General features: G+C 59.7%; 8 protein-coding genes across 8 annotated transcripts; 2 read left to right on the forward strand and 6 right to left on the reverse strand.

The window, feature by feature from the left end:
* Window positions 1-73: 73 nt before the first annotated feature.
* UV8b_06754 (uncharacterized protein) lies at window positions 74-833 on the forward strand (the record flags this gene model as incomplete). The annotated part of the gene is made up of 2 exons (XM_043144251.1): window positions 74-107; window positions 205-833. 2 exons carry the CDS (start codon window positions 74-76, stop codon window positions 831-833), a joined length of 663 nt encoding a protein of 220 aa, XP_043000186.1.
* A 426-nt stretch (window positions 834-1,259) lies between these two features.
* UV8b_06755 (uncharacterized protein) lies at window positions 1,260-2,497 on the reverse strand (the record flags this gene model as incomplete). The annotated part of the gene is made up of 2 exons (XM_043144252.1): window positions 1,260-2,044; window positions 2,275-2,497. The coding sequence occupies 2 exons, from the start codon at window positions 2,495-2,497 to the stop codon at window positions 1,260-1,262; spliced, it is 1,008 nt and encodes a 335-aa protein (XP_043000187.1).
* Window positions 2,498-2,580: 83 nt separating this feature from the next.
* On the reverse strand, window positions 2,581-4,853 carry UV8b_06756 (uncharacterized protein; the record flags this gene model as incomplete). Its single annotated transcript, XM_043144253.1, has 3 exons — window positions 2,581-2,740; window positions 3,763-4,009; window positions 4,097-4,853. The coding sequence occupies 3 exons, from the start codon at window positions 4,851-4,853 to the stop codon at window positions 2,581-2,583; spliced, it is 1,164 nt and encodes a 387-aa protein (XP_043000188.1).
* A 1,108-nt stretch (window positions 4,854-5,961) lies between these two features.
* On the forward strand, window positions 5,962-6,943 carry UV8b_06757 (uncharacterized protein; the record flags this gene model as incomplete). The annotated part of the gene is made up of 3 exons (XM_043144254.1): window positions 5,962-6,358; window positions 6,481-6,710; window positions 6,800-6,943. The coding sequence occupies 3 exons, from the start codon at window positions 5,962-5,964 to the stop codon at window positions 6,941-6,943; spliced, it is 771 nt and encodes a 256-aa protein (XP_043000189.1).
* Window positions 6,944-7,332: 389 nt separating this feature from the next.
* On the reverse strand, window positions 7,333-8,484 carry UV8b_06758 (uncharacterized protein; the record flags this gene model as incomplete). Its single annotated transcript, XM_043144255.1, has 1 exon — window positions 7,333-8,484. One exon carries the CDS (start codon window positions 8,482-8,484, stop codon window positions 7,333-7,335), a length of 1,152 nt encoding a protein of 383 aa, XP_043000190.1.
* Window positions 8,485-9,016: 532 nt separating this feature from the next.
* On the reverse strand, window positions 9,017-13,564 carry UV8b_06759 (uncharacterized protein; the record flags this gene model as incomplete). Its single annotated transcript, XM_043144256.1, has 6 exons — window positions 9,017-9,985; window positions 10,082-10,323; window positions 10,439-11,002; window positions 11,078-11,264; window positions 11,323-12,740; window positions 12,886-13,564. The coding sequence occupies 6 exons, from the start codon at window positions 13,562-13,564 to the stop codon at window positions 9,017-9,019; spliced, it is 4,059 nt and encodes a 1,352-aa protein (XP_043000191.1).
* Window positions 13,565-14,629: 1,065 nt separating this feature from the next.
* On the reverse strand, window positions 14,630-17,582 carry UV8b_06760 (uncharacterized protein; the record flags this gene model as incomplete). The annotated part of the gene is made up of 4 exons (XM_043144257.1): window positions 14,630-14,970; window positions 15,119-16,288; window positions 16,358-16,966; window positions 17,030-17,582. The coding sequence occupies 4 exons, from the start codon at window positions 17,580-17,582 to the stop codon at window positions 14,630-14,632; spliced, it is 2,673 nt and encodes an 890-aa protein (XP_043000192.1).
* Window positions 17,583-18,413: 831 nt separating this feature from the next.
* UV8b_06761 (uncharacterized protein) lies at window positions 18,414-19,311 on the reverse strand (the record flags this gene model as incomplete). Its single annotated transcript, XM_043144258.1, has 2 exons — window positions 18,414-19,015; window positions 19,095-19,311. The coding sequence occupies 2 exons, from the start codon at window positions 19,309-19,311 to the stop codon at window positions 18,414-18,416; spliced, it is 819 nt and encodes a 272-aa protein (XP_043000193.1).
* Between the last annotated feature and the right edge of the window lie 282 nt (window positions 19,312-19,593).

The following is a 19,593-nucleotide window of genomic DNA, read 5'->3' on the forward strand; positions in this document are numbered from 1 at the left end:
CGCCAAGACGACAAAGATACCCAAAAATTCACTCCTCCTCCTCCGCAGTCTCCCTCCCACCCGATCCGCGACCATGATTCTCGACACCCAAATAACCAGGCTCGACGGTAACTTCCCCTCTGCCTTCCCTCCCATGCCATCCATCATCATCATCACCACACGACTAATGCTTCCCCCCCCCCCTCACCCCCTCTCCGCGCCAAGGCCTCATGCTCTGCGCCTCGGTCGACGACCCAGCCCCCGCCGCCGCCGCCGCCTCCGCCTCCCTCTCCGAGACCAAGCAGCACCTCCGCCAGATCCTCCGCAAGCTCACCCGCGCGTCGGAGCCCCAAGCCTCCATCCAGTCCGGCCCCCACACCCTGCACTACCTCATCGAGCAGGACGTCGTCTTCCTCGCCATCTGCGACGCCTCGTACCCGCGCAAGCTGGCCTTTACCTACCTGGCCGACCTGGCGCGCGAGTTCGCCACCACCCACCCCGCGCAGCAGGTCCACTCGCCCGCCCTGCGGCCCTACGCCTTCATGGACTTTGACAACTTTGTGGCCAAGACGCGCACCACCTACGCCGACGCCCGCGCCGCCCAGAACCTCGACAAGCTCAACGACGAGCTGCGCGACGTGACAAAGGTCATGACCAAGAACATCGAGGACCTGCTCTACCGGGGGGACAGCCTCGACAAGATGGGCGAGATGAGCAGCCGCCTGAGGGACGACAGCAAAAAGTACAGGAGGGCCGCCGTCAGGATCAACTGGGAGCTGCTGCTGAAGCAGTACGGGCCGTTTGCGGCCCTAGGCTTTTTCGTCCTCTTGTTTGTGTATTTGCGCTTCTTCTAAAACGGGTTAGGGGAGTTATTTATTTTGTTGTAATTTTTCTTTGACGAAGCGTGGCCTTGGAAGAGAGAAGGGGGGGGGCAGGCATGTGTACATATTGATCTGACCCCTGGGAACGCTGGTAGCGGCGCGATTGATACGGGGATCGGGCGTGTTGGTGTCGTTGCAGAGCAAAATCACCGTATTGCGTGAGCGCAGTCACGGTACTGCGTCACCTCAAAATCGCTGCGACATGACATTCATGAGAGCACCTCGACCACATATATACACCGGCGATGCTTCATCGTCAGAGTCGAAAGCACGGCCGTCACTGCTTTGCTGAGCCAAAAGAGAAAAAAAATCCAGATAGGCCCCAGCGCCCGAGAATAGAGGCAGAAGAAGAAGAAGAAGAAGAAGAAGAAGAAGAAGAAAAGAAAAAAAAACGCCGTCTCACATGACCAGACAACCACCGTCTTTGGACGGCAAGGCCGTCGAGGCGCCCGCAATGGCGGACAGACCGCCCGCCGCGTGCTGCCATTCCAGATGCTCCTGCAGAGCCGCCACGTCGTCAAACTCGCCCTGCGGCTTGCGCAAGTCGTCCTCGTCGTCGTGGTCCCGCGGCCGCTGCGCGTCCTCGTCGCAAAAGGGACACAGCAGCCTGGCCTGCCAGTCCCCCCGCAGCGGCTCCATGTGGCTGGCGACGACGAGGGGCGCAAACACGACGTGCTTGTCCTTGGCCGTCGACGACGCCCGCCCCGCGGCCCGCCAGTGCGGGTCGTTGGCCCTCGGCGCCGGCACGTACGGGCGCGTGCGCTCCGCCGGCACCGTCTCCAGGTCCGCCCAGACCATGTGGCCGTCGCAAAAGTCGCACACAAACGCCACGTCGTCCTCGCCGAAGCGGTCGAACGAGCCGACTTGGCTGCAGGCCGCCAGCTCCTCGAGCTGCCGCTTCGCGCAGTCCCGGGGCGAGAGGGCGTCCGCCGGCCGGGCCGCGAGGTTGCGTTGCGCGCGGCGCACGAGGAAGGCCCCCAGGCACCGCTGCGACGACTCCTGCGACGACGAGTAGATGCGCCGGGCGGCTCGGCGTTGCGCGCGGTGCAGCTCTCGCTGGAGCGAGTGGGTTTCCCGCACCCAGATGGGGTTGATGGGGCCGCCGGACTGGCTCCAGTCCCTGAGAAGCTGCATGTGGGCTTGGAATTCGGTGCGGAGGGCCCTCAGCTCCCCGACGGTTTCATCTAGGAACGCGCAGAAAGAGGAAAAGAGAGAGGGAGGCAGAGAGGAAGAGAGAGAAAGGCGTTAGCGCTAAAGGAACGGTGCTCGCAACAAGGCTCGGGCATGGGAATGGAAACAACCCCCCGCCCCCCTTCCCTTCCTCCCCCCCCCTCACCCTCCCCAATGCCATTGCCTCGTGCGGTGTGGCGCCGCGGCAAAATGGTTTGTGATTTTGTGGTTTGTGGCAGCTTACGATTTCGATCGTGTCGGTACTGAGCCTGCCCGTTGACCAGTGGGCAGAGCTCTTGATAGTCCTTCTTGGCCTCGTCGAGGGCTTGCTCGAGAGCGTGAACCTGTTCGTGCTCGTCCTGGCCCCAGTGGCGTTTGTCCGAGTGGCCGAGTATGCGCAGGCCCTCGCCGAGCAGGTTGGCCATGTCGGCCAGCAGGGTTCCGACGGAATCAAAGGCGCTGCCCATGGCGGGGCCAACAGCCGACTCACTCGAGAGCCACTCTGCTCAAATCACCGTCGTGTCGTTCCTTTTGCCTTTCCGTTTGGTTTTTAGACGATGGCCCGCAAGGTGATGATGGTGGTGTCGAAAATAGGCCCGCGGGGGTTTGCAGCAGGGGGTTTGTCGAGAACTCGAGTTGGAGTGAGGAGAGCAGGCGACAAGAAGTCGAGCTGCCGTGGCTCAATCGGGGAGGAAGGGTCGTCGTCGCAACTAGAGAATGAAAGGGAGACAAAACGTGGTCAAGTCGCGGGCCGGCTTGGCCTTGATGAGAGCACCTCTTGGGCCCTCATCCAGGGAAACGTGCCCGGGGCAGACCGCAGCTTAGCTCGAACTGCAAAGCCTTGCCCAAGCCTTGCCTCACTTCAAAGGCTCAACACGGCAAACTCGGTCGGTACAAAGCATCCAACGGTCTGACCGCTGTGGCGCAGCAGCGACGGCTTGAAGAAACAAACGTAACTCCGTCCGTACTCATTCCGTACCTTGCCGAGGACTCGGGAGGCGGGAGGCAGGGCAGGGCAGGGAATGGCTTGAATGACTTGGGCCATCAACCACTTGCACCTCTATCAATACGTGCATCTTTTAATCCGTACTTCTTTTAATAATGCCTCCCTGATCCCAGGTGTCTCAGTCTCAGGATGAGACCTGGGAGAGCCCTGATTGCTCCACGTCGCTACATAGTACTCCGTAGAGGTACCGAATGCATCACGCCGACCAGCTGCCCTGGACTCCTGGAGTTCTGTTGGTTGTACCATGTACATGGGTACGGAGTACAGGCTGGGCTAACGCCTGGCTGCTTGCACGTGCGCCAGCGCGTGGGAATGAATGTCAGGTGACTCTGGTCCGTCTCCAAACCGTTGACGACGGTCCGAGGTCGACGTCGATTCAACTTCCCACATATATGTCCCAAGACTCAATGCCATCGGCCATGACGCTGCAGCTTGTCCACTACTACCACTACTACCACTACCACTTCTTCTTCCACTACTGCTACTGCTGCTAGTGCATGCTCCAAACTTATTTTACCGCTTCTGTGCGCAAAATCCAATGAGACCGCACACCATCACAACTCGGTCGAAATCTCAAAATCCCGCTGCCAATATGCGCTGCAAAACCAACACCAACACATCCGTCGTCGTCACAGACGGTTGAATCGACATCGCCGGCAAGCCATGGTTCGGCAGTCTTGACACTGGTATAAAAAGTCCGGCAGCCAGTAATAACACTCCTCGCACCGGTTCTTCCCCCTGAGAGTTCTCCATCGCCGGTGACGGCATTGATGGTTGTTCACCAGGTTGCGTCTTGCAATGTTCACCAGAGCCCTTCTTTGCATCATCTCGAAAACCCGGGCTCTTTCCGCCTGCTCTCGATCTACAATGACGTTGGCGCGGTCCTCCAGCCGGTCCTCTTCCCACTGAACGCACTCGCACTTTTTCCACTTGACGCCGCAGAGGTAGCAAAACTGCGCTCCGCAACGACAGGCTGGATGCACGGAGCACCGTCAGCTCTTTTTGCTTCATCGGGGGGGGGGGGGGGGGGGGGGGTGCGCCGAGGGACTTGCCAACATACTCATGTGGTAGCAGCCGGTAGTCAGCTCCACCATTGTTCGGCACAGGTAGCATCGCTGCCACCCCTTCTCCATCGCAGTCCGCAGAAGTTCCGTTGTTGCCTGGTCCTTGGGGCAGTCATCGTCGTGGCTTGGTCCCTTGCAGATGGTGCATGTCTTGGCATTGCATTCCATGCCGACGCACGTGGCCACGTCCCCCTGAATGAGAGCCGGCGGGATAAAGGTCGAGCAGGTGGGCCGGTAGCAGTATGTTCTGTCGGATGTGTCGAATTCAACCTCCTTGGCTCTAAACCGCGCAATCAGCTCGACGGGGAAAAACGTGTTGTCGCGAGCCAGGGGGATGGGTTGGCTGCAGCACCGAGGAGGGAACAGAGACTCGTCAGTGATTGCTGCCTCGAACAGCTCGGTGATGCAGACGCGGCAATAGTCGTGTGAGCAGGGGCAGTGCATGGTTTCGGATGCCGGATAGTCCGTCATGCACGCAATGCAACGTCGCTTCTCGCAGGCTGACGCCGATGGCGAGGGCGATGGCGATGGCGATGCGCATAACGGTGCTGATGACGATGCTGATGACGATGCTGATGAGCTAGGCTGAGGAGGTGCTCGTCTAGAACAAGGCTCCCCCACGGATGACGCCGCCTCGTCATCTTCAATACTCAGAGTAGCTAGCTTCTCAACAAGCGCCTTGTCCTCGGATGTATTGTTGTCCTTGGAGCAGGCATCTCCCTCGGCCGGGGATGACTCTGCCTGCTTCGTCATGTTGTCTGTTCCAACCGTAGGTTCTCGTCAGCCTGAAGAAGTGACGGCGGCGGCGGCGGCGGGCGACTTGCGTCTGGTGCTCTGGCGATTGCGAGTGCCGTTACGGGGCGTCGAGGTCGGTCGCGCTATATATATATGGGTTTTCAAGCTTTGCGGAAGGGAGATCAGGCAGGCGAGGGAATCGTACGGGGCAAAGGGGGAAAGCAACAGGCCTGCCGATCTGAGGAGTCGTCTCGGGAAGGAGAGAGAGGAGGCCACGGATTGCAGGCAGGCGCGTGATGTGTCTGATACGCATCACACACATCGCACAAGAGCACTGGAGTTCTTGGCATGAGTCGTCCACACGCGTGCGTAGAGCCTCGTGCGTCAATGCAGCGGCCGAGGCAGTCGCGAGCGCCAGGAGCGGCGCGAAACCAAGGGTCGATGCTACGGCGCGACTCGCAAGCGTCGGTCGAGGCAACTTGAGATGACAGTATATCACGGCGTCATTGCCCCGATAGCGTGCATAAACAGACCTCCCTGCCTCCTTGGATCCTTGACTTGACTGATACTGTATGTACCAGCTTTACTTCCTTTTCCATGGGCGTGTACGGCATCCCCCCATTTCCGCCCGACGCAAGGCATGCTGAACATGAATGCTTTGCTTCCGTCCAATGGCTTCAGGTTTGCATCGACAGCCCAGCTCGTCTGTACCGGCATAGATGACCGCTTCCCCCATGTGAGAACCAAGGGTTTCGATAAGCGCCCCGTCGTTGCGGCTGCTCGCTGGCCCAGCACAGCACCTCGTAACCATCTGCATCTGCATCTGCATCTGCACAAACCACCACGGCCACCTTGGCAAGTCATGCCGCGCAGAGCCGTGGGCCCAGCAATTTGCCCTCCATCAAGCCAGACATTTCCCCGTTGCAAGCGCCTGGCGTTTGCTGACACGGAAATCCAAGTAAAGAAGCAAGCAGCAGATGCTGCTGCCCCAGATCCTTCCTCCCCTGTACCGTCACGTGACCGTAAAAAGCTGGGCTTCCGGCCCCCAAAGCTCCCAAGGAACCCCCCAAGATCGCCGCCATTCACCACCACACCACACACCTCATCTTGGCCAAAACAGTCCACCATGGCCCTCCAGCCAGGCCGCGCGCTCGCCCGAGCACGCCCTCCGCCCCGATGCCCTCCTCCCCCGCACCCCCGACGACAGCGACCATACACCACCGACGGCGCCACCCCCCCGTCCTTCCGCATCCCCGAGCCGCCGACCGCCGCGTCCTCGCCGCCGCGATGGAGCCAAACCCCCGCCGGGATGAGAGCCCCCATCCAGCTCGACTTTGCCAAGTCGCCCCTCAACAAGGTGTGGGCCGTCAACAACTCCCCCGCCAAGCTGGACGACATGTACAACCGGCTGCTGGGCGCGGGGGGCAGCAAGATGCTCCCCGAGGAGCTCAAGTGGCTGGCCGTGACGCACAAGAGCTTCGACCAGGGGCGAAGGGGCTTCAACGACCGCCTGGCCTTGATGGGTACGTGTGGTAGCGGGGTGTGGTTGACGGTTTTTTTTGTTCTTCCCTCCCCCAGGCCCCATCATCATCATCACGTGGGCGTTTTGTTGGCTAACGCGGCGAGAGGGGGCGCGGCGCGCCAGGCCGGTTGACGCTGGTCATGGAGGCCACCAAGGAAATCGTGAGCAAGGCGCCCCTGGAGGGCTCTCGGCAGACGGACGAGTTTGGCAGAAGGCCCTTTGAGCACGAGCAGCTGGCGGCGGTGGATAATCTGAACGTGCAGGGGCCCAAGGACGTGGCGGGCAAGGAGAAGCTGTACGGGTTTGCCAAGAACATGGGCCTGTTGGACGTTGTGCGGTGGAAGCCCAGATTGGTGAGCTTCCCCACCCCCCTTTTTTTTTTCTCTTCTCTCTGGTTTCGTCGTTCTGGGGGGTTCATCGTGCGACTGACGTTGGCTGGTAGCCCCGGAATCTCGAGTCGTCAGGTGTTCAGGTTGTGCTGAATGGGGCGGTCATGGCCATCATTGGCGCCGTCACGCTGCAGCACGGGTCCGTCGTCGCGTCAAAGGTGGTCAGGGAGAGGATACTGGCGAGACTACCAAGCTAGTAAACCGGTTTGCTGCCATTCATGGAGCGAGTTTGCGACGACGACCCGCACACACATAGACACACGCACGCGCAGCCTGGGATGCATACGGCTCTGCTGCTGGGCATGTAACATCATGTATTGTATCTTCTATTTAACCAGCGGACCACAAACTGGGAAATTCTGTATAAAAAAGAAACCAAAGGCTGCATTACAATTACAAAGTGGTGCACCGCCACTGGGCTGCTTGTATCTGAGGGGGGCGGGAAAAAAAGGGGGAAGGGGGGGGAAATACAACAAAAAGTGCCAACTGAGACGGCGGAATAGCCACCGCTTGAGCCGTTGCCGCAGAGAACAGGCCCCCTGTCCACGCTTGCCGAAGCTTGCGTGCACGACGGAACACAAAAGCTCTACTGGAGCAGCGGCGTCTGCTCATCAGCCTGCCCCGGCCCGCGCTCTTGGTCGTCGACGTCGCCAGCGGAAGCGAGCGGCTGCGCGACCAGATGCGAGGCAATCAGCTTCTCGCGATACACCCACCCCACGGCCGTGCCGGCCCCGGGACCCAGCAAGACGGACAAGAGGGCAATGGCCAGGGGCGCGCGCCACCCAACCTCGACGAACACCCAGTACAGGAGCGTCAGGCCAATGTACTGGAACTCAATCACGATCAGGGCCATGGCCGAGACGGTCATTTCGCGGCGGTCGTCGGCGCCGGCGGCCAGGTTGCCGATGAGGAAGCCATGGGCGAGCAGAGAGCCCAGGACGGGCAGGGCGTACACGGCTGCGAGGGCCCTCGCGTGGGCCTCGAGGTGGATGGCACGGGCGGGGCGGAACCTCGGCCACTGCCGCAGCGAGTGCCGCACGAAGCGGCGGATGAGCGACACGTAGGCCGGGGAAAACAGCCACGACCCGATGGCGACGGGGGACGGGAGGCCGAGCATCAGCGCCGAGGGGACGTAGTACCCCAGGGCGACGGCGACCGGGATGGCCACCACGTCTGCGCGAGAGACGTGGCGGCCCGCGTCGGCCTCGCTCTCGCGACCGTGTCCGTCCGGCACCGCCTCGTCGTCGTCGTCGTCGTCGCCGCCCTCACGCCGGGCAGGTGGCCAGGCCTGCGCGGCCTGGATAAAGGCCGGCACAATGACCAGCTGCCAGACCAGGGCCCCCCCGCCGAGGTTGAAGACGAGCCACGGCAGGGTCGGCCTCGAGACGACGGGGCTGCGGGCGTTGACCTTGCGGGCCGACTCGACGGTCGACACGGTCAGCAGGGCGCCGACGAAGGCGAGGATGACGCCCATGACGGCCCTGCTGCGCAGCGAGTCGAGCGCGGCGTAGAGGAAGCCGACGAGGAAGCACGACGGCGTGCCCAGCACGGGCACCCTGCTCAGCGCGGGGAGCAGGGCGCGCGCGTGGCACTGCGACCACAGGAGCGCGGCGTTGACGTCCGAGTGCGCAAAGAGCGACACGGCCGTGGCGATGGCCAGCAGCGCGGGCACGACGGCGAGGTGCGGGAACAGGGGGAAGCGCTGGGCGGGCCGACGCCAGGGGCTCGGGCGGGCCATTCTGGGCTTGCACGGGTCGACGCGGGGGGGTGGGGGCGCGAGCATGCAATCCCGAGAAGCCGGGACTGCGACGTGGAGGGATATTGCGCGGTGTTGCGCGGTGTTGCGGGAATGTCGAGCTATGTCGAGGGCGTCCGACGGAGACGTGAAGTTGAAAGACAGATCAACTACTAGGTACGGAGTACTTGAAACTACATGGAAAGGCTGGGAATAAACATCTGATCAGCAAGGGCGTTTCCCCCGCCATGATTATGTAACGCCACCAGCCACCATGGATATGGATGGAGACGACGCCCCGCTGCGGCAGTCGCGGGCGCGCTAGGGCCGAGTGGCGCCTGCCTTTTTATTTTTATTTTTTATCAAATTTCTTTTCATGTCGTCAAATCTGTGTCGTCCGTGTCGTGTCGTCTGTCTGGACCGCGTAAGGGGAGCGGTCACGCGCGCTAGACGGGGCTTGCTTGGGTATGGTCTTGTCTGGTCTGGTCTGGTCTGGTCTGAGCACGCCAGTCCGTGGCCATCATCGACAACTTGCTCACCGACTCCCCCCCGCGGCCGTCGTCGTCCTGGCCACCCCCCTCCTCCGCTTGTTCACCTCCGGGATTCTGTACCCCTTATCCCTATCCGGCCTGTTCCTCTCCCAAAAGTCGCTCGCCTCCGTCTCCAGCTTCCTCCGGCGCCGGCTCCCCTCCCCTTCCCCGCCGCCCCCGTCCCCAACCACCCGCCGTCCCAGCTCCGACAGGCTCGCCATCAGCGGCCCCCATGCGCGGACGCACACCCACCGCCTGCAGCGCCTGTAGACGCTGCCCAGCCAGCGGAACAGCCGCCTCGCGTTCGTGTTGAACGCCATCACGAGCGACGCGACGACGAGCACCGCGCTGGCGGGCAGCGCGATGAGCCCGATCGTCCTGAGCGGCAGGTTGCCGCCGCCACCCCACTCCTGCGTGTTCATGCCGAAGAGGCCGGTGAAGAAGGTGAGGGGCAGGAAGACGACGGTGAAGGTGGTGAAGATCATGACGCTGCGGCTCTGCGAGCTGGCCAGGTCGGCGTGCAGCCGGCTCAGACGCACCTCGTCCACCTGCGCCTGACGCTGCACCATCTGCAGGAGCTTGTCGTAGTCGTCGCGGGTGGCGCGCACCCGCTGAATCATCTCGTTGGTCTTCTGGGCGTACTCGCCGAGCCGCTTGATGCCCTCGTCGAGGAAGCCGCGGCCGTTGGCGGCTTGGTCGCGCAGCTCGGGCCGGTTGTAGATGGCGTGCATGGATATGATGACCTTGGACTGGCGTTCAAAGAGGTGGAGCAGCGTTTGCAGCTCGTCCTCGATGTCGCGAAGCTCCAGCAGGGACGATGTGTTGTCTCTGTTTTCGCGCTCGGCCCGACGGCCTTCCTCCTTGTGCCTCTTGCGGATCGACCGCGGGCCGTCCTCGACACGTTCGTAGTCGAATGCCTTGTCGCGGAAGCCTTCTGCGCGAAAGCCTTTGAGAGACGCGGTGAGGCGCTCCGTCTGCGGGCGGTTTGGTGTTGGCACATTTTGCCCAGGTTTTTTTTTTTTTTTTTTTTTTTTTTTTTTTTTTTTGGAAAAGGGGGAACCGCTGCTTACCAAGATACTGATTGCTTCTTCAAAGATTCGAAAGACTTCAAGGTCTGGGTGCGAGGACCGATCAAGCAGGACGCTCACGGCATGCAAAGCCGCAAGCGCCGCCAGGTCCAGCGCGTTTTCGCACTGGCGGGTCAGATCGACATTGACCTCGTTAAAGATGCTGTCTCGCAAATCCGCCTGCTGATACAGCGGGCCTTCGATCGGGTCGCTTTCACGCTTGGGAAACATGGACACAATTGTATCTGAAGTAATTAGTATGATGATGATGATGAGAAGAAGAAGAAGAAGAAGAAAGAAAGAAAAAATGCGGACGAGACGCAAATGAAGCACCAGCATGTCCTCCGCCGCGCCACTTACGCGATTGAAGGACCCATATCCAGAGCTGATCAACCATCAACACGTTGCCGTTGAGCACCTTTTCCAGCTCATTGTCATTGTTCACGTCCCTGCCCACGATACGGTCCCCCCAGCTGCTCCCCGAGCTGGGCTCGCTGCTGCCGCTCTCCGAGAAAGCGGCATTGCTCGAGCCTTGCTTGAACGCAAGGGGACCCTTGGGCTCCGGCCCCGCCGCTCGTTCCTTGGTAAGCTTGTATAGCATCTGGTCATCGTCCCGGGACCGCGTGTCCCTCAGCGACGGATAGCCGTACTGGTCCAGCGTTCGCCGGCAGTTTATCGGGGGATCGTGGCCCAGATACTCCCAGATGACCTGCAGCTCAAGCGAGTCCGACTCGGCCACGCTCTCCGGCACGGGATGCGACCTGCCCCGCGACAGGCGCTCCACGATGATTTTCCGGCGCCGGATGAGCCGCTTGTACGAGTCGAAATGCAGGTACGGCAGAAACAGGCAGGTGTACGCGGAGTCGCTGCTTCTCCGGGGCGGCGAGACGGAGAGGTTGCTGATGGACTGGCTTCGAGAGGATACTAAAGGGAGGGGGGGGGGGGGGTCAGTCAGAACCAGACGCCATCTCCGATGAAGAGCGAGCGTGGGAAACGTACGATATCTCGGGGCCGAAAAGTAACAGCCCGGCTTGGCATGGTACGCATAGTGCTGCGCGTGCCTGCCTCGCGTGTGCCACGTCATCCAGAAATCGTGTCCGTATAAAGCCGAGTAGTCCTTCTTGTACGACCGCTCAAGAGATTGCAAAACGCTCTGCGCCTCAATGTCAGCTCCGCCGTGCGCGCCCTCGCCGCCGATTAGTTACTCCCCCCCCCCCTCATCCCCGGGCATATGGGCCACGCACCTTTACCCAGCTGGGGTTGTTGAAGGGTACGTGAACCCACACAAACTTGCGACTCTTGACATCGGGCGTCGCAAAAGCCATGGCCACTCCGTCTACAATGACCGTCTCGCTCGCAGGACCTTCCTGCTCCCTGGCGACTTTTCCAACAGTCGCAGCCGCGTCTGGCAGTCTCGGTGACGCTTGTGCCTCGTTTTCCTTGGCGTCGTCGCCTCGGTCGTCGTCGTCGTCGTCGTCACTGAGATGGGCTTTCCTTGGGACGGCACGACTTGCCAGTGAGGAGGGAGAAAAGCCTCGGTATCCGAATCGGGACCCGTCACTGCCGAGGCTGAAAGACCGACTGACAGAGCGACCCATGCGACCGCGCAAGGGAGGCGACAGCCGATCGACAGCCAGGTCTTGCTCCAGATCGGCTCGAATAAGCGGGGACGGCACCTTTATCGGACTCGAGCTCGATGATATTGCGCGCGACGGCGGCGCTATCAGTCGCAGGGGAGTAGCCACAAGCGCAGAGTGCGGAACGCGCCCCAGAGGCGCCGCATCTGCAGGTAGCATCACAGGGGACGCAGGAGACGGCACAAAGCCCGCATCAGACACTGCATACTGTATGCCAAGCGCATTCTTCACCGGCATCGGGCTCGGAGGGGCAACAGGCACGGGAGCAGGGGCCGGCGCGCTGGCTTGGCTTGTTCGGGTTGCTCGACCCCGTCGCCTCAGGAACTGCCCCTGCCCAGGAGAGGCCTCAACCTCGTTCAGGCGCTCCCTCAAGCTCTCCTCCGGGCCTTTGCTCAGAAACTCTCGCAGAGGTAAGCGAGTGGACCATGCTCGCACGATCGGGGGCTCCTCCGCTTCCTGATGATGGCCCTGGTTGGCTGGCGGACCGTCAAAGAAGCCGTGGACTTCCACGGTGACTTTGTGCTCCAATCCCAGCTTCCACTGGCCGCCCGCCTGGCCGCCCGCCTGGCCGCCCGCCTGGCTCTCGCGAAGGCTCCTGTCGGCAAGCTCAATCTGGAGCGCGAGCTGGCTGACAAACAGCCGCAACGTGTGCACATTATGCCGTCCAAACGAAGCAATGTTGGCGTGGTCGCTCTGCAGGGGAAAGATTCGTTCCTGCCGCATTCCCAGTATGGCCGACTTGGTGGAAGTAAGCGGTGCGGTAAAGTACACGTCCCGAGGCTCCGAGGCAGTCGGGGTGCTGCTGCCTCCGGAGAGTCGCGAGTCGATGGTCTCGTAAAAGGTCCACACCTGCAAATCATGCGACACGGCCTTGAAGTCCTCGTCGATACGACCAAGCAGAATGTTTCCGACGCGTAGATCGTCCGTGATGGATGCGGGAAGGGGGGCTGAGAGCTGCAGCAAGGACTGTATACTGCTTGCGAGACTGGGCATGGCAAAGTAGCTGGACCCTTGGTGCGGTGTGCCTAAGGGCAAGTCAATATTTTCCCCCTCGCTTTCCGAAAAAAAAAAAAAAAAAAAAAAAAAAAAAGGTCGAATGGCGATGATTTCTTGAGCTCTTGAGGGAACGTGGGTTGGTGAAATGATGAAAAACGACAATGTTCGACTTACCGAAGAAAGCAACACCATGGCAGTCCCTCAGGACATTTTCATATCGGGCGTGCCCCTTGGCCTTGGTCAACGCCATCTTCACCACCAACCCGCCAATGCTATGGGCAACAAAGAGTAGCGGCCTCTCCTGCCCCTCGCTCTCCCTCAGGCGCTGCAAATCCAGCAGCAGCGCATCCGCCAGCGCGCTCAGCGTGGTCGACTCCCCCACCTCGGGATGCTCGTACAGCAGTATCCTCGCACGATCTGCCTCTCCCCTGATCCCCTGCCGGACCCAAGACGGAGACGGCCGGTCGTTATCGTCGCTCTTCGCTTCGGCGTCCCGCATGGACAGGGCGCCGTAGTACCGACCCATCAATCCATCTCGGTTCCAGCTCCGGAGGGGATGGCCACCCGGACAAGGCACGGCGACGACGTCAACGGTGGTTTTGTCGTGCGTAAGCGGCCCTTCCGGGTCGATGGTGAAGGGAGACGGGGCGTCTTCATCTCCGGGGTGGTTTCCCTGTGTTTCTGCGGCGACTTTGATGCCCGTTTGCGACGTCTGTGATGTCTGTGATGTCCGTGATGTATGCGATGTTTGCGATGATGAAGAGGATGCTTGGCGCTGTGGTTGGGGATGATGATGATGGCTGGGCTGGGAGATTCCGTCCCGGGCGGGGTTGGCTGCCGCGTGGGGCCTCATGGGGGGCCTGGGGCGCTGTGGCGCGAGCCTATACGTAGCCCACCTGGGTGGCTCAACAGTGCTGCAACGGAGCTGTAAGCTGTAAGCATCCACGAATGCCAAGATTGTTATGATGCTTGGCAGGATCTGGAAATGGAAATAAAAAAAAGACAAACAGACAAACAGACGCTCTGCCGCCTCGTTTTTACCTTTTCTCGCCCTGCCCCCGGCCCCCTGCCCCCTGCCCTCTGGCGCCCCCCCGTCTTCGTCACTGACGTCCATCGAGCGTTCAACGTAAATGTCAACGGTCACATGGAGTCAACACGCCGTCAACTGGCCTCAATGGTTGCCCTCTCCTTCGCTGCTCCCTGCCCACTCACTCACTACATGTACAGTATCAGGTCACATCTTCGGCGCCTGGCAGTTTGCCCAGCCTCTATTGACCCCCGCAATCGCCCGCAGCCAGACGCTCCGGCAACCATGCAACCCCAGCTGCCTGCTCGTGATGGTTGCAGAATTGTCATCTGCTTGCTTGTCGGTCTTTGGGCGGGCCCCCGCGACCCCCGAGACAATACAATACCTGCTCCGACGTCCGGCCTACGTCTTGTCTGTGTCTTGTCTGCGTCTTGTCGACGTCTCGTCTTCCTAGGCTGTGCATCACTCGGCAGCTCATGTGAGATGTGGGCGACGCCACACTTCTCGTGATGGGCGGCATATGATCCTTCCCCTCGGGCACACGACCATGGAAGCAACGGTCCGTGGCCGCTTTCGGGGGAAGGGGGGCGCCAAGCCAGGGGTCCTGAACACGTCTCTTGAACATCTCTCTTGGCTGATGTCGTATCCCCGAAAACTTGGCTCCCTACTCTACATGCCAAACCTGGCGGATTTGGGAATTTTTCCACTGCAATCAATGACCCATCATCTCCCCCACAACCTTCATGATAAATATGCTCCCCGCCCGCCGTCACTGCGGCTTCTACTGTGCGCCCAGACATGTGACGGACGTGTTGCAGCCATCAACATGCCACGCGGCAACGGCTTGAAACCCCCCATCGCCATATGTCCGCTTAGAAACGGTGCCGCCCCTTAAAATGATTCCGCTTCCCCAGTGCTGTCGATATCCTGTGCCAATTCGTAGTCTTTCACGGTTGTGCAGTGCACCACGGCTTCGCGATAGAGTTTGTTTTCTATCGTGCAAGTGTCTCCAGGCCGAATGGGAAACGCACCGTTGGGGCCCAACTGAATGACCTTGCCCCCCGTTGTCACCTTCACCTTTCCTGATGCGACCGAGAATACTTGCATTCTGTCCTTTTGTCTGCTTGCACGATGAACCTGCCCTGGGTTGATGATGAGCACATGGAAAAAGATGTCCGGTGATATGGTAATTGGCGTCGACGATTTCAGAAACGAGCCCGAAAATGCCACATCTGCGTCGCTTCATGTCAGCCTTGGAACGGGGACGCCTTTCCTCCACTGCGTTTATGGTTGCGCTTTCCCTGGGTGCGAACACGCAGATATATATATATATGTAGGGAGAGAGAGAGAGAGAGAGAGAGAGAGAGGAGATCCACGTACTATGTGAAGAACCTTGGTTCATTATCCGTCCAGGTGCCATCTCCCACTCCTCCATCTCGCAATCTGATGACTCTGGCCGCCTGGGCTGAGCCCGCTTTGGCGGCTCGGGCAGCGGTTTCGGCATTTTGAATTTCGATCTGCTCTCCTCGTCCGCCCGCAGGCGATCTTCAACCATTTGCCGGACACCCCTTCGGCTTGCCAGGGTTCGCTCAGGAAGTTCCGGGGCAAAAGACGATGAGGCCGGGGAGACTAGATCCGATACTATGAAATTCTCCGAATCATCCGCCACGCCTTTCAGGTAACTCGGATTACGGAGCCAGCAGTTATTCACTCTTCCCGTATTGTAAGACAGGTAGGCACAACCCACACACGTGTCCGTCTCCCAGACTCTTCCCTTGGATTTATTCGGCACGGGAGGCACCGCGATCGGCAGGTCGGACAATCGAGCAAAGGAACCGCCCTGCGATTGGGAACAAGTCCGCCGACCAGTCAGCTCATCGCCCGTAATGTACCACAAGGCGAAAATGTAATTCGAGCGGTCCACAATGCGGCCGCCATGATGACGCATCCAGTAATCCGGCAGGTCTCTTTTTCGGGGGAGCTTCTCCGTCGCCTGCATGTCGAGTCCTACAGGTCGTCGCTGCCCTGCGTGAGTAGCTTGAGCAAGATATTCGATTGGGTTCTCAATTTCTGCCCGGTCCAGCCGCGGTATCTTTGGTGGCGGCGCCATGTTATGTCTCGTCACGCGGCCCGGTCCATGGCTCAAGCGGTCGGGGACGAGCTGCTTCTTCTGGGGACCGGCAGCACCCAGGGACGTGGTTGCTCGCCGTTTCTGTGCAGCTGCCAGGGCATTGGTAAGCTGAGTAGACAACTTTGGTTCAACAGGCGGCAGAGCATCAGCAGCTGGAGGATTCTGAGATATGACGATGCACGGTGAACCTCCTGACGGACTCTTGTACGGCCCAATCTGAGTGAAGGTCCCATCTAGATTGTCATTGATGAGGGCGTAGCAGTGGGCGCCGGTGAAGTGACTACCAAGTGAGTTCATAGAACGCAAGATACATCGGCAATGCCGGATCGGGCAGATGAATGGAAATTCTGGGTCGCTGTGCAGTTGATATCCCGCCGGAATCAAAGCACCTCTAGTCGACTTCCAATTTCCATTATCGTCTGCAAAGGTATCATTAGCATCGATAGCGCACACGAGAATGACGACGAAATTGGAAGAGGAAGACTCACCCGGATAAACCGAATAGGGCCGGCCGTCCGTAGCCAGTGGGATGGGGTTTCGTGGTGCTGGAGCTTTTTTGGTCATGTGCCGTGGTTTGTATGAGCCAGTCGCCTCGTTTCTCGAGGCGACATCTGGCCAGGGCGATTCAGAGGGGCCCCTCCAAGGGGCTGCTGATGAGAAATCCGATTCCGATTCCGACTTTGGCTCGGACTTTGAATCATCCTTGGGCTCTGACATAGATTCCAACTTCGATTCCGAATCCAACTCGGACTCTGACTCCGACTCCGATTCCGACTCCGACTCCGACTCTAACTGAGACTCTGACGACTCCTGCTCCTGCTCCTGCTCCTGCTCCTGCTCCTGCTCCTGCTGCTGCTGCTGCTGGCTATGTCCTTGTGACATGGGCGGGATGGTTCTCACTTCGGGAGAAGGAACCACAGGCGTGGGCTGGGATAAAGGCCCCTCTCCTATGTTCATACCTGGCGGTCTGACGACCGTCATTTTGACAACGGATCTGTTGGCTTCTGTTGTACTAGTTGTCGTCGGTGTTGGTCCCATAGTCGAAGACGGTCCAGCACCCATCGCAGCCATTGCTACAGTAGGCAGTGGAACGGGAGCTGGAGCAAAGGTTTCAAGTTAGGCATCAGCTAAGCCAAGGCTCCGGGAGGCCAGAAACTTACTCTGCACCCTTGCCATTGATGGACCTGGCGCGTTTGCATGATTTCCGTTTCCGCCTCTGCTTTCCAAAGTGCGGCTCAGCGAGCTTCTCCCATCTTCCGTTGCATCTCTCTGCATCTGTTTCTGCTGCGCCTTCCACTGGTTCTGTGACGCGAGAATGCCCAAATGCGTGGACAGTTTCTGCTTGTTGGAGACGTTCTTTGGCAGCTCCAGCTGTGCCTGTATGAGGGCCTCGCAAGACATGGCAGACATTTCGGCGCCCGCGTTGACCGAAGGGCCAGAGCGGCCAGCGGCATCAGCGGCATCAGCGGCATCAGCGGCATCAGCAATGCCGGCGGCATCAGCAACGTCCGCAGCATCAGCAGTTTCAGCAGCATCAGCAGCAACATCGTCGTCATCCTCATCATCCTCGTCACCCGTGCTGCTACCCCATGTTTCCACCCCGCCAGACTTCCAGACTGCATCTTCAGTCAAGCCTTCGTCTTCTGCTCCGAAAGCCTGCAGCCAAAGGTCGCCTCCGTCCTGCAATGGCTGTGCCTGAGCGAATTGGGCCATCCTCCACGCGCATGGGGTGACGATTCCAGCCCCTTTTCTTGCCTTGACTAGAAGTCTTGTCGGTGAGCAAAACAACCAGGTCCTTGTTTGATACGAGTTTCTTGGCGACGACGAGATGCCATCTGCACCAAGCTCGCGAGCGTGTGGCGAAGGGGAGGGGGGGAGGGGGGGAGGTGGCTCCGAATCGCTATTGCCGCGTGAGCTGCCGCGTGAGCTCAAGCAAGACGCATGAGCCCCAGCCTCTATTTCGTTCCGTCTGGTATCAGTTCGGTTGCGGGAAAGAATGAGGAAGGTTCAATTGCGGTGCTCGCTTGCTCTTGGTCTCTGCGCAAAGAGGAGGCCATTAACCGTAGGCAGAGGCAGAGACAGAGGCAGAGGCAGAGACAGAGGCAGAGGCAGAGGCAGAGGCAGAGGCAGAAGGGGGAAGAAAGTAAAAAGACGTCAATCTGGTCCGACGCGCTCAACGCGTTAACAGACCCGCTTGCGATGCTATGTACCCCTGTAGATATGTTTGAACCCCCATGCGGCAAACATGCGGAGTTACTTATCAAGCTGCAAACCAGATAAGGTTCAGCCATTGCGGCAGCCAACAAGTGCACATGCAACTACTAATCTGCCTAATGCACCACCAGACTTTGTGCAATTGACTCTTGATCGAATACCTAGCGCCTGCCAGCTGCAAATGTGCAGTCGTCTTGGCATGTTTTCGATTGGATGATTCCAGCCATTCCGCAGTCATCTCGGCGGTCCCATCCCGGAATCCTCATGTTCATCTGCCAAGGACTTGTATCGTACAATGAATTCCACATCTTGACCAGAGCAAAACGACCACTATTTGCTATTCTTGGCCGCCTTCTTGGCTGCCTTCTTGGCCGCCTTTTTACTAATCGCCTTGACGGCCTTGACCTCGCCGCCCTCCGCCCGAGCCGTCTCCGCCTTACGCTGGCCCTCCAGCTCTCTCTCGCGTCGCCACCTCCTGTTTCTAAACCACTGCTTCCGCGTCCTGAACTTCTTTGTCCGCAACCCTGTCGTCTTCACCAGCCGGCCAATGCGCCAGTTTTCCTCGCGGTAGCTGTAATCAGGCTGCAATTTGAGGATCCTGACCGGCTCACCCGGCTCAACTCGCCTGACCTGAAAGGGAATGCCCGACGGTGAGAGAGCGGGCTTCTCGGCAGCTGGGGCTATAGGAAACGCAGTCATGTTGAGGCGGCGCTTTCGTTCCGCGTGCTGCGGATAGGGCAGCGTGTCGGCCTTGTCGAACACGACGCCAATGTATTTGCGGTCGGGGTGGCGCGCAGGGTCGCGGTAGTACTTGACGTAGCCTGTCGCCATGGAGTGGATGGTGTGGTCTCTTCCCATGATGCAGTTCTCGCCGGGCCACCAGTGCGTTCCCCGCTGTTTGTAGATGATGTTGCCGGGGATCACGTATTGATCTGTCCCCGTGTCAGCAGCAGAATCCTTCCTGGCCCTCGATTGTGCCGCGAGCAGCGTGCGAGAGAAAAAAAAACGTACCTCCGGTTCGCTTGGCACCTAACTTCTTGGGAATGCCTCTCTTGCTCTTCTTCTTGTATGCTCCCTGCGCCTTGACAGAGGCATGTCGTCGTCCCAAGGCAACAGCGGCATTGGCCAGCTGCACCGTTCGGGGAGCTGTCTTGTTGTTGACGGTCGGTCGAACGATGCAGCTGATTGCAGCAGCCAGCAAGGGTCGCTGCATCGTGAGGAACCGCATTGTGTCGGCGGGACTTGATCGGGATGTCTGCGAGAATTATTATCAAAAGCTCTGGGCGGCCCCCCCCCCCCCCCCAAGTGGTTGATCAATTCATTCAGCGGCAAGTTTTGTGCTGAGTCATCAGCGCCGAGTTGCTGCTCCCTTGCAACCTCCGAGGCTCCGCCCAGGAAACAACAAGGTGGCTTTATCGATAAGCCCGCCAAGGACAGCTAAGAGGCAACGAATTGCCGCCCGCCTGCCTGCCTGCGCTGCCACCTTGCTTCTTCACCACGACCGCTCCCA

Source organism: Ustilaginoidea virens, chromosome 5 (genome assembly GCF_000687475.1).
Source record: "Ustilaginoidea virens chromosome 5, complete sequence".
NCBI classification, from domain to species: domain Eukaryota; kingdom Fungi; phylum Ascomycota; class Sordariomycetes; order Hypocreales; family Clavicipitaceae; genus Ustilaginoidea; species Ustilaginoidea virens.